The sequence below is a fragment of the Saccopteryx bilineata genome, chromosome 1, assembly GCF_036850765.1.
Source record: "Saccopteryx bilineata isolate mSacBil1 chromosome 1, mSacBil1_pri_phased_curated, whole genome shotgun sequence".
Classification (NCBI taxonomy): domain Eukaryota; kingdom Metazoa; phylum Chordata; class Mammalia; order Chiroptera; family Emballonuridae; genus Saccopteryx; species Saccopteryx bilineata.
Window position 1 is genome coordinate 38,957,229 of NC_089490.1, and position 12,971 is coordinate 38,970,199.

The following is a 12,971-nucleotide window of genomic DNA, read 5'->3' on the forward strand; positions in this document are numbered from 1 at the left end:
CAGTTCTTTCTTCTATTAACTGCTTTCGGGGTTTGCCCTTTTAGCATACAGGAGGCAAAGAGCTCCCCATTGTTTCTCAACCCAGGATGATTAATCATAGCCTTTCGGTTTCCCTTAACCTTCTCATATCCTTTAGTCTTTCCATTCAACTTTTCTAAATTTTCTCTGAGCAAACCATTCTTTTCCTGGCAGAAGCTTGGCTGATTTCCTCTGAGTATTAAGATAAATTCTTCAAGTGTTCTTTAATTTTCTGCAATTACTTCATCTCGCAAACTCCCTTTATTTTCAAATCATTAGCCAAACTATTGACGCCCCCAACAAAACATCTCTGAGTAATTTCAGAAAATCATCCACACTGTGTTCTACCTGACTGATGACTGAGACCTCAGTGATCCCGTTCTCTGTCGCAGGTTCTGCTGGTGACCTATCTGCTCCCAGCAATGCCACCTACAATGCTTCATTGCTGTTATTTCCTGTTCTAAAACATAACTATTTTTTTTTTTTTTGCCAAGTGTCTATAGATAGCTAAAGTTTTCAGTTATCTAGGTGTTAAGGAAAAAGCTAATTTGCAGGCACAGGTAAAACTTAGCAGCTATCTAATACTGTTTTGCTGTGGGTAATAGGTATAACGTAAGTTCTTGCAAAGTTGTCTTACTGTCTTTCTCAAGGAGGTAGTCTCTTCAGTTACTTTCTCAACTAATCATAGGGATTCAGAACGAGTCCATATGTTCAAAAAGAAAAACTGATACCATAATCACGGCCCTATTCTCCTCTCTTTATTTTATTCCTTCCCCAGCCCCACAATTATTTTTTCCTCCAGATTCAGAATAGAAGAGTAGAAGTTTGGGTTGAGGTCTGTGGGTATAGTAGAGGAAAGGCTATAGATGGATTTTCTGCATTGGCCGTGTGTGAACTTCACCATCTGAATCAGGAATTCTCAAGCATGATCTCCAGATCAGCAGCAGCAGCAGCGCTTGTGAATTCGTGAGAAACACCCATTTACCATTTCCACCCCGGACTTACTGAATTAGAAATTCCAGGGACAGGAAAGAACTAATTGTGTTCTGAACAGATCTTAAGGAGATTCTAATGCAGCTAAAGTTTGGTACAGATACAGTGTAAGAATTACTGATCTAGGAAATCATACCTTTTATACAGCAATGCACAGATAAATTTTTAACATAAAGGCATTTAAAGCAAATGGCTCTTGTTATTCTTATTATTGTCATTGATCCCCTTAATCTCCTCTGAGAAAAGTAAAATAGATTTTAAGAATAATTTTTGATTATTGTTTCAACGTCAGGTTTTATTGATTAGAATTGACTATATCTCCATTACTTCATCGAGTTAGTTTGCAATTTTTTTTGAAGTGTCAGTGGTTAATTTGAGGAGTGAAAATTTGGGAGGGGGGTTGAAATTCTGTTTTTGTGTTTTAAATGTTTACTACACCTTTTTAGATTTCTAAGGCTCAGGTTTTTACTCATCATTCAAATTAGGCTATGTGTTATTTCTGCCTTGTTGAAACAGGTTTTTTTTTAACTTTCTTGTCACTTTTCTTATATTTTACTATTATTCAGGAGTCTAATTTACTCAGTGAAAGATAAAATTTTCAATTAAGTGTGTTAGAGATGAGCACAATATATGTCAGTTTTTTTTTAAAGAATGTGAGCAATCTCAGCAATTAGAACACTCCCAGTGGTTCATGTTAATTTCATGAGTAAGTGTACTTCTAAGCTGTTACAACAAGCTGACCTACTTGACATATTTCATTCATCCTTGGGCAACCTAACTTGAAGTTATGTAACATTCATCTCATTTGAAACATGCTGAACAAAGATTTCCAGATTAATCTCCAACATTTTAAAATAAAATCCGTTAATTGATAACAGAACAATCAACTGAGGATGGCAACAGTGCCTTGGATTTTCGTTTTCCCCTTAATGATGAAATTTAAAAGAAGAACCTCCATACAACCAAAACATTGCTATTTGTAAGGGCCAATAAAAACATCATATAAGGACCAATAAAAACAAATATTATATATACACATATATTTACTCATATTTATATAACTCTATACATATTTTTTAAGGTTGACCACTTTTCAAAGTAGATCTATAAATATACTAGCAATATACAGTTCAGAACCCAGACATTATCAACTAAAAGTCAATATTTTTTAAAGCATAATAATTGGATTTATCGGTAAATTAATATAAGATTGAATGTGTACACAAATTTGATTGGTTGAGTTAGATCATTCAATAAGTTGATATAATGATGAACTTTAATTCCCTTTTGAAAATGTCACATTTTAAAATCTTAATATGCTTTTAAATTGTGTATTTAGATTACTTTAAAATTGATTAAAATATTATTCATTGTACATCTCAGATGTGTATGCATGTTCTAAGTTTCTTTCAGTTTAAGTCTTTCCTGTACCACAGCTTTTAATTTTCTGCTTTTATGAATATTCTAAAATTTAAGCCTGTTTATTGCCTTTCAATAATACCCAACAGAACTTATTTTAAGCAGCCAGATAAAAGCCAAGCAAGTGTGAAGGGTACAAATTATACTTCTTAATGGTGTGAGGAAGTATCTATAAAGCTATTTATGATGGACTAAAATTATAGGTCCACATAATTAGGTCACCTCAGACACTTAAAAATGGGTAAATTTTAGCAAATACTTTTTTAAATAAAACACTGTTTCCTAATAAGTCTGCCTGAAGACCTGAACTAAAAACTGTTACCTGAGGTCAATGAATTGAGGAAGATATGGCTACTCTATATTTTCAAAATATAATATTAACATTGTAAATGTATAATAGAAATAATCCTCTGGGTGCTTAACTTGTCTTTTTTAGACCTTCAAATCTTATTCCTTTACCATAAAATATCACCATTATAAGACAAAATTCATGGTTAAGAACTGTATGACCAAATTATGTCTAAGAATTTCTTAAATATATATTCAAAATAAATACCTCAATAAATTTAAAAATCCATTAAAATCAAACTAAAATGTTTCAGTTTAACTTGAAACTGAATACCATGTGCCATTAAAAAAAATTTAAGCTTAAAACAGAATGTCTTTAAAATTCATGTATTTTTATTTATAAAAATAGAAAATTAATTAATTATACCTGCAAAAATTATCTTTCTCAAAGTTCATATATGTGGCATTATTCTTGCAAGGAAGTGAGTCACACGATGTTTGAAATCTCTTACAAAGCTTGCCTTTAAATATTGGTGAACAGATGCATTTGGTATCCTAGGAAAGATTAAAAGTATATTTTAGTAAGGTTTTTAGATATTTCAAAGATAAAGGATTTTTACCTGAAAATTATTTTCATAAGCATGTAGTGGAAGTTATTTTTGAAACAATATGAAATATTTTATTTTCCAAAATATCACAACAATGTCTCCTATTGAAAAATACCCTTCCTAACTATATATTTATATATTGATATATGTGAATTCAACACTCCTCTAATTATGAGTTGGGGACTATATATCTCCCTTGAATGTAAGAAATTTCTGACTATAAAGTTATACTTTGTGGCTTTTAAAGGTAGGTTTAAAAGACTATACAGTGTCAGTCTAATTACGTTGGAACACAATCCTCAAACCATATCAGGTAGTTAGATTTAGGATTTTGGCTGATACTTCCAGTTTACGTTCCAGTTGATAGCCAGCATAACCACCATACCTGTATGTAAAGAAGCCTTTAAGATGTAAGTAAAAATAAATCCATGTTATAAGTTTTAATATGAATATTACTAATATAAAAATAGATGTTTGTGGGAACTCTTATTTTCTGTAGTATATATTTGACTGTTAAATTTAAAATGTAAAACATAATAATATCAAATAATCAAAAGCTAAGAAAATAAAAAGCAATAAGTAAAACTAAAAAGTTATACAAAATTACATTGTTTACAAGGGAGAATTCTGATCCAAGAGAAAAAAAGAAATTAAATAGTGTTTTTTGAAATTGGAGTTTCTATTTAAAAATGGGAAAAATTAAACAAAGTAGATTTTCTGATTTTTCTGAGTTTGAGTAATATAATCAGTTAATAAAAGCTAAAATTATTTATACTTAAAATACTTTGTTTTTCAAATTGTAAAAATGTATTAAAACCACTGTCTTAGGCCCTAGCCGGTTTGCTCAGTGGTAGAGTGTCGGCCTGGCATGCAGGAGTCCCAGGTTCGATTACTGGCCAGGGCACACAGGAGAAGCACCCATCTGCTTCTCCACCCCTCCCCCTCTCCTTCCTCTCTGTCTCTCTCTTCTCCTCCCACAGCCAAGGCTCCATTGGAGCAAATTTTGCCCGGGTGCTGAGGATGGCTCTATGGCCTCTGCCTCAGGCCCTAGAATGGCTCTGATTTCGGCAGAGCGATGCCCCAGATGGGCATAGCATTGCCCCCTGGTGGGCATGCTGGGAGGATCCCAGTAGGGTGCATGTGGGAGTCTGTCTGACTGCCTCCCCGTTTCCAGCTTCAGAAAGGTACAAAAAAAAAAAAAAAACCACTGTCTTGATGGTTAAATTCAGACTTACGTTTAAAATAATGCAGTCAGCACCATTCTGACATGATATGGATGAATTCTTATTGGTATCAATTTCACAGTTTTGTTTGAGAAATCCTTCTGGATGCTTGCAAATGTAAGCACAGCTTTCATTCTGGCAAATTCCCCTTTTCCAACCAGACCAAGAAACAAAACGTTCCACTGACTCTTCACAGAATGGACCTTAAAAGATCACAGACACAAAAAGAAAATATGAACATAGATATGTAGTCAAACTTATTATTGAAAAAAGTCTCTAGAGTTCACAAAATTGAATTTTGTTTTGTTTTGTTTTGTTTTTTTAGTGAGAGGAGGGGAGGCAGAGAGAGACTTCTGCATGCAACCCAACAAGTTTCCATCCAGCAAGTCCTGTAGGGAGTGATGCTCTGCCCATGTGAGGCCCTTGCTCTATTGCCACTGGAGCCATTTTTTTAGCACCCAAAGCGGAGGCCATTGAGCCATCCTCAGGGTCTGGGGCCAACTCACTGTAATCTAGCCATGCTGCAGGAAGAGAGGAGAGAGAGAGAGAGAGAGAGAGAGAGAGAGAGAGAGAGAGAGAGAAAGAGAGGGAGGGGCGGAGAAGCAGATGGGCATTTCTCCTGTGTGTCCTGACCAGGAATTGAACCTGGAACTTCCACACACTGGGCTGATGCTCTACCACTGAGCCAACCAGACAGGGCCTCACTAAATTTCTTTTTTACCAGATTTTTCATGGTATAATTTATATATTATAGAATGCATCCATTGAAAATCGATAATTCAATAACTTTTGTGAATGTACAGAGCTATTCACTCATCAGCACTATCCAGTTTTAGCCCATTTTATGACCCAAAGAAGACCTCTTTTCTGGTTACTCTTTGTTCACAACTATAGTTCTAGGTACCATTAATCATTCTGTTTTCAGCGATTTGCTTTTTCTGGGCAGTTTATATAAATGTTATAGTACAATATGTTGTCCTTTGTGATTGGTGTCTTTGCTTAGCCTAAGTTTTGAGGATTTTTCATGTTGTATTATGTATCAGAACTTTGTTACTCTTATTGCCAAAGAGCAATTCACAATGTATACATTTTGCTTATTCATTTATCAATTAATAAACATTTGACTTGTTTCACTTTGCATTTTTTAATTGAGATATCATTGATATTTAACATTATATAATTATATATATATAAATTCTAGGTGTACATTATAATAATGTAAATATTGAGAAATGATCATAAGTTCTGTTAAAATTTATTACCACCCATAGTAACAATTTTTTTCTTATGATGAGAACTTGAAGATTTACTTTCTTAGCAACTTTTATAAATTATGAATTCACACACAAATATTTGCATTGATACTTTTTTCATATCTCTTGGACAGATTCCTAGTGGCAGAATTGCTAAGGTATATGACAAATTTATGCATAACTTTTTTAAAAGTTACTAAACCATTTTTGCAAAGTGGCTATTCCATTTTACATTCACACCAGCAATTCATGAGATATCCTGTTTCTCCAGGTTTTTTGTAAACATTTGATATTGTCTACTTTCTTTTTTAGCCATTCCTTTGGGTATGACATAGTATCTCCTTGTGGTTTCAGTGTGCATTTCCATAAAAATAACAGTTTTGAGTATCTTCTCATATGTTTATTATCCATTTGTACACCCTCTTCAATGAAATTCCTATTAAAAATGTAGACTAAATTGTGTAATTTGTTTTCTTATTATTAAAAAGTACTTACTCTTTGAATATTCTGAATAGAATTCCATTATGATATATGTGATTTGCAAATATTTTCTCCTTGTTTTGCCTTGCCTTTTCTATTCATGTTCTGAATTGGTGACTTTTAGGTTAAAAAATGTTATAATTAAAGTCCAAATTATAATTTTTCTTTCATTTTATTAAGTTCAATTTGTAATTTTTTTTTACATATCCTACTTATCATGTTTTTGGTGTAATATCAAAGAAAACTGAATAATCAATGGTAATAAAATTTTATATTTTATTAGAAATGTTATTATTTTAGTCTTACATTTAGATTTCCAATGTGCTTTAGTTAATTTTTTATATGATGTGATGTAAGGATATGTTACATCATATACACATATAAGTATAGGTGTGTTTCTATATATAACTTTTATATGCTGATATACAATTGTCTCAACAATTTTTGTTTGAAAAGACTCATTTTTATCCATTTGATTTTCTTTCAGTATTTTAAAAATTCAATTGACCAACAGGCTTATGTATCAACACACTGTCTAGCTAAATGGAACTTGATAGTACTTTTTGAAGTTGGGCAGTCACCTAACTTTTTCCTTTTCTTTTACAGTTTCACATAAGTTTTGTATGAGCTTGTCAATTTCTATTTAAAAAAAGCCAGCTGGAATATTGAAAGAGATTTCAATGAATCCATAGATAAAGTAGGAAGAATTACTATTTTAATAGTCTGGAGTTCTAATCAATGAATATATAAATACAATACCTTTTCATTTGGTTAGATATTTTTTCATGTATCTCAGTAATGCTTATAGTTTCAGTTAAAAAGTTAAAATAAATTATCTGATATTAAGGATTTTATCATTTTGATACTATTGTAAAGGAAATTGTTTTCTTAATTTTAATTTTGGAATTTTGTTGCTCATATATAAAAATACAAATATTTGTTGGGTATTATCTTGTATCCTGCAAACTTTATAAACTTATACTATTCTTGTAGTACTGCTTTGGATTCCTTAGGTTTTTCTACATATGAAATCATGGCATTTGTTAATGAAGATATAACAGTTTTATTCATCTTTTTTGGTCAGTATGTACTGTACAATTTTGACTAGAAATAGTGAAAGTGCTTATCACTGACTTGTTTTCATTCTTAGAAACAAGTTTGCCAGCCTGACATCATTTGTATGATGTTAACAGAACAATTGTCACTAATGCTTTTGATCAGAGGGTGAGAGTTTTGTTCTCTTTCTAATCTCTAGAATTTTTATAATAAATGCATGTTAGATTTTTGACAAATATTTTGGTTTTACAAATCTTTTTCTGCATATTGAGATTATGTGGTTCTCTCCTTCATACTAGTAATGTGTATTACATTAACTGATTTTCAGAGGTTAGACCAATCTTGCATTCCTGGGGGGGAAAAATCCCACTTTGCTAGAGTACAAAACATTTTATGTTATTGAGTTTAATATGCTCATAACTTAAAGATTTTTAACCTGTATTAATAAGTGATATTGGTTTTTAGTTTTCTTATTTTGGGTATTTGCTTGGTTTTGGTATGATGGTAATAGTGGTCTCATAAACTGTGTTCATTTCTACATTTTTGTAAAGTTTACAAAGATTAGTACTAATCCTTTAAATATGTGTTGGTCTATGTAGATTTTCTATTCTTGAGACAGTTTAGTAATTTGTACCTCTTATTAATTTGTTTATTCCACTTAAGTGGTCTAATTTGTTGGCATGTGGTATTTATAGTTTTTTCATAGAATTTTAAAAAATTTTAATGGTCATTAATGATATACACAATTTAAATCCTGGCTTTGTTAATTTGTGTCTTCTTCTTCTTTTCTTTTCCCCCTTGGTCATTCCAATTGAAGATATGTCAATTTTGGTTTTCTTAAATATGAGATTTTGTATCATCAAATTTTGTCATCGGTTTTTATAATTTTTGTTATAACCTTACCATTTTCTTTCTTTTCTGTTCAGTTTGTTCTTCTTTTTCTAGTTATTTGGGTAAAAGCTTAGGATATTGATGTGAGAGCTTTTTCTTTTTAAATATAAAATCTTAGAACTAAATTTAGCTAAATTTCCTATGTAAATGTAACTACTTCTTTGACTTAGGTAATTTTAAAAATAAGTTTAATTTCCAAAATATTGAAGATTTCTCAAAAATTGTCTGCCGTTGGCCCTGGCTGGTTGGCTCAGCAGAAGAACATCTGCTCTATGTGTAGAAGCCCCAGGTTCTATTCCAGGCCAGGGCACACAGGAGAAGCATCCATCTGCTTCTCCCCCCTCCCCCCTCTCTGTTCTCTCTATCTCTCTCTTCCCCTCCTGCAGCCAAGGCTCCATTAGAGCCAAGTTGGCCCGGGAGCTGAGGATGACTCCATGGCCTCCACCTCAGGCATTAGAATGCCTCGGACTGCAGTGGAACAATGACCCAGAGGAGCTGAGCATTGCCCCCTGGTGGGCATCTGGGTGGATCATGGTTGGGCACATGTGGGAGTCTGTCTGTCTGCCTCCCACCCTCCCATTCTCACTTTGTAAAAAAATAAAATAAAATAATAATTGCTGTTAATTTCTAATTTGACTCTGTTAAGACTGAAATGCATATATTGTACAATTTTAATTCCTTTGGATTAAGATTTGTTTATATATATTATATATAAACAGAGTTGAGTAAGTATGTTAGTCACTTGATGCAATGTGAATCTGTGCCCTAGGAAGTCCCTTGCCTCCCTCTAGTTCCCTCCTTAGAATAATATAAATAGAATAAAGATAGTAGTGATATTAAGGCCCAAGTCTAGGAGTTCCATTGCAGCTTTCATAAAACCTGGATCAACATGTTTCATTGCAGAGTTGAGAGGCATTAGTCAGACTGTGCTCAGTATGCTGTCCTTAGGCACATCATGGTGTCAATAAAAATACCTGCAGTAGTGAACTGACAACCCTTACCATGTCTGTTAACTCTTAATTTTCAATAAAAAAATGTGCTTTTTTTAGTTGTTGTTTTCCTGTATAGGGCTTTGAACAATTTATATGTATGTGTTTGGAGACTTGAACAGTGAAATATCTGACTTCATCCTAAAAATGACAGCTTGTCCTTCGGAAATTATCTATAAGATCTGTTTTAAAGTCTCTGTACTTCAAGTTCATAAACTTGTCAACCAATTCATTATATAACCCAAGGTTCACAAGTATACATGCTTATTGGGGGAAAACAAACTTTATATAAAAGTAATTCATTATTATGTGAACAGGAGCATCAAGAAAATTAAGCAACAAAGAATTAAGTTAATTAGCAATTGAATACAAGCCAAAAAAAGCCTCACTTAAATGATATGCTGTTAATTGATTCAAAGTTTGAATTGTGTACAAAATTCTAAAATATAAAGACATAAAGTCAGCATAAAATGTTGAGTGTCCGCACCATTGATGTTATTTTATTAAAATAATTCAACCTCTAATTTTAGAATATTAGTACATGAGTAATTATTTTGATCACATAAGAAAATACAAATGTGTATTTCTCAATATTCTGATATATTAACATTATACTATTAAATGATTACATCTAGAAAATACCACTCAATTCTATTTAAGACAAACATTAGCATCATGTTAAGAAACTGAATGATAGTACTTTAAATGTATGTAATGCTTGACATTTTCATGGCACTTATAACCATATTTTTTATATAATTCCTAAGACATACCTTAAATTTATAAAAAGACATTATTATCCAATTTTATACTTGAATTTTCTTTTAAATAAAATGTTAATTTTATTAGAGGTTAAGCAACCAGCAACATATCACACAATTGGATAATTAATGCCAGATTAATAAAAAAAATTTGTGCATCCACATAATCTTATTATAACTCCATACTCTTTTCACTACAACATATGACCACAATATTAGTTCCGTAAAAAAAGTAGAAGACCCAAATATCACTTTATTGTTAGCATTAGTACAATATTCTTACTCTAGGATATAACATTATGCTGTCCAGCATTATATAAAGAATATTAAAAAAAATGAATAGAACATTTTTTGGATTCTACAAACAACAATTTCCCAACATAGAACTATACCTTTGTAGATATGTGTCATGGCAGTTTTCAACATAATCCACAGAGTAAAATAGTGAACAGCAAAATGTGCATTTTTTTAGCATTTATTTTAAAATAATTAACAACATTGCAAAGATAGTATTAAGAACTTCTACATACAGTTACATCTTATACAACTGTGTTTATCTGTATAAAAGTAATATCAAAACTAAGGAAATCAACATTAATACAATGTATAGATATTGTTCTATGTTATTTTATCACAAATATAGATTCAGGTGACCATCACCTGTATCAATATACAGAACTATTTCATCATCATAAAGTTTCCTTTAGTTTATCCCTTTGTTTTTTACTTATCCTTTTTTCCTCTACCATTTTTACACACTGGCAACCATTGCTTTCTTCTTCATCTCTATCGTTTCACATTTCAATATTGTTATATAAGTGGAACAATACAATATGTGGGTTTTTTCAAAACTGGCTTATTTTTTATTTGTTTGTTGTTACTTATAAGTGAAAGTCTTAAAAAAAACCTCTAAGTTCTTATGGACTTATCTTATTATAGGAAATTAAAAGAAAAAGTTTGTACAAACTTGCGCAAAGTAGTATGGGATAGTGGCACAGACTGAAAGTGACCAGCAATGATACTCCAAATAGAGAAGAAGTCAACAACCAGAAAGCTATCTGCTACTCACTAGTGAAACCTAGACTGGTGTTTGGAATACTGCAGGTGCAGAGAAAGTAAAGCTCACCTCTTATGCTCAAGTCTACCTAAACTTTCTTTATATGTCATATGTATTCTAGTTAATGAGACCTTTTTTTTTTTTTTTTGCATTTTTCTGAAGCTGGAAACAGGGAGAGACAGTCAGACAGACTCCCGCATGCGCCCGACCGGGATCCACCCGGCACGCCCACCAGGGGGCGATGCTCTGCCCATCCTGGGTGTCGCCATGTTGCGACCAGAGCCACTCTAGCGCCTGGAGCAGAGGCCACAGAGCCATCCCCAGCGCCCGGGCCATCTTTGCTCCAATGGAGCCTTGGCTGCGGGAGGGGAAGAGAGAGACAGAGAGGAAGGCGTGGAGAAGCAAATGGGCGCTTCTCCTATGTGCCCTGGCCGGGAATCGAACCCGGGTCCTCCACATGCTAGGCCGACGCTCTACCGCTGAGCCAACCGGCCAGGGCCTAGTTAATGAGATCTTAGTGGAAATTCTGGGTGTCCAGTTCAGGTCAAAGACTTTTAGTTTCTCACTCTTTCACCTCTCACTCTTTTGTCTCTCACTCTTTCACTGGTGGCCTGGAAGTCATATGTTCTATTTAGTTTATGTGAACTATCCCAGCAGATTGAGCTCCTGGTCATTATTGAGAAAAAAAAAACCCCTACAATGTAAAGATACCAGAATTCAGTGACCTTTGTGTGAGTAAGAAAAACTTGGAGCATTGGCCGTCTGGCTCAGTGGTAGAGCATTGGCTCCATGTGTGGAAGTCCAAGTTCGATTCCCAGTCAGGGCACACAGAAGCACCCATCTGCTTCTCCATCCCTTCCCCTCTCCTCTCGCTTCTCTTTCTTTCTCTCTCTCTCTCTCTCTCTGTCCTTCAGCCATGTCTTGATTAGAGTGAGTTGGCTCTGGGCACTAAGGATGGCTCCATGGCCTCTGCCTCAGGTACTAAGAAGAGCTCAGCTGCTGAGCAATGAAGCAACACCCAAGAGGGCAGAGCATCACCCCCTAGTGGGTTTTCTGGGTGGATCTCACTTGGGGTGCATGTGAGAGACTATCTGACTCCCCTCTTCTCACTGAATTATAAGAAAAACAAAACAAAAAAACCCCAAAACATTGAGTTACGGTGTATTAGTTCACTGAATATAATCTAGCCTAGCTTGACAATCATGAAATATTTTACTAAAATTGAGCTTGTGCCATAACAAGAACTTTAACTTGTGAAACTGGATTATTGGGTGTTTGGCAGTAAGAAAATGTAAAAGGCTGAACAGATGACAATTCACATTATAAAGTATCACTTGCTATAACTTGAGAAGAATTTGAATCCATGCTTAGTAGCTATACCAAAAAAGGTTTAGAAACCACAAATTTAGTATAAATTTTCAGTTACTATTTACTGCTTTGGCAAGATAATATATAAAATAGATACACTAGGGACTATCTTTATGCACAAAGAAAAGAATGTATACATTGGAAATGTTCGGGACCAATATTAGAAATAAAAATGTATACTAGAAGTATGACTATTTCTGGTTTAGAATATATGGGTTCTGCTTCTATTTCTAATTTTTGTTATAGTATTTGTATGAGTCATCATGTGAAAATAAATCCCTTTATATCAAAATAAAAAACCTATTCAATATAAAAGGAATTACTGGAGGGTAAATATAAAAGTAGGTGATACATCATTCCATTTTAAGCTTTTTCAAATACTAAGGCACATGTTCACTGCCAGCAGATGATGAATCTGGATAATACTACATTTTGTTGTTATTTTTTATTTGGGTAACCACATATAATAAAAATAAATCATGCAAAATCTTCAAGAAATCATAACATAATATCTCTAACTTCTAAAAACCATAGCTACTTATTTAGTCAAAACACTTAAACAACCTA

The 12,971-nt window shown here is 33.2% G+C and overlaps 1 protein-coding gene across 1 annotated transcript in view; it reads right to left on the reverse strand.

The window, feature by feature from the left end:
- Positions 1-12,971, reverse strand: part of LOC136319195 (protein eyes shut homolog) — a 287,411-nt gene that overhangs the window by 83,682 nt on the left and 190,758 nt on the right. The window contains exons 4-5 of the mRNA XM_066252573.1: positions 4,562-4,752; positions 3,146-3,273 (exon numbers count right to left, since the gene is read on the reverse strand). Of these exons, the coding sequence (XP_066108670.1) occupies positions 3,146-3,273; positions 4,562-4,752 (319 nt within the window). The remainder of the gene's footprint in view (positions 1-3,145; positions 3,274-4,561; positions 4,753-12,971) is intronic.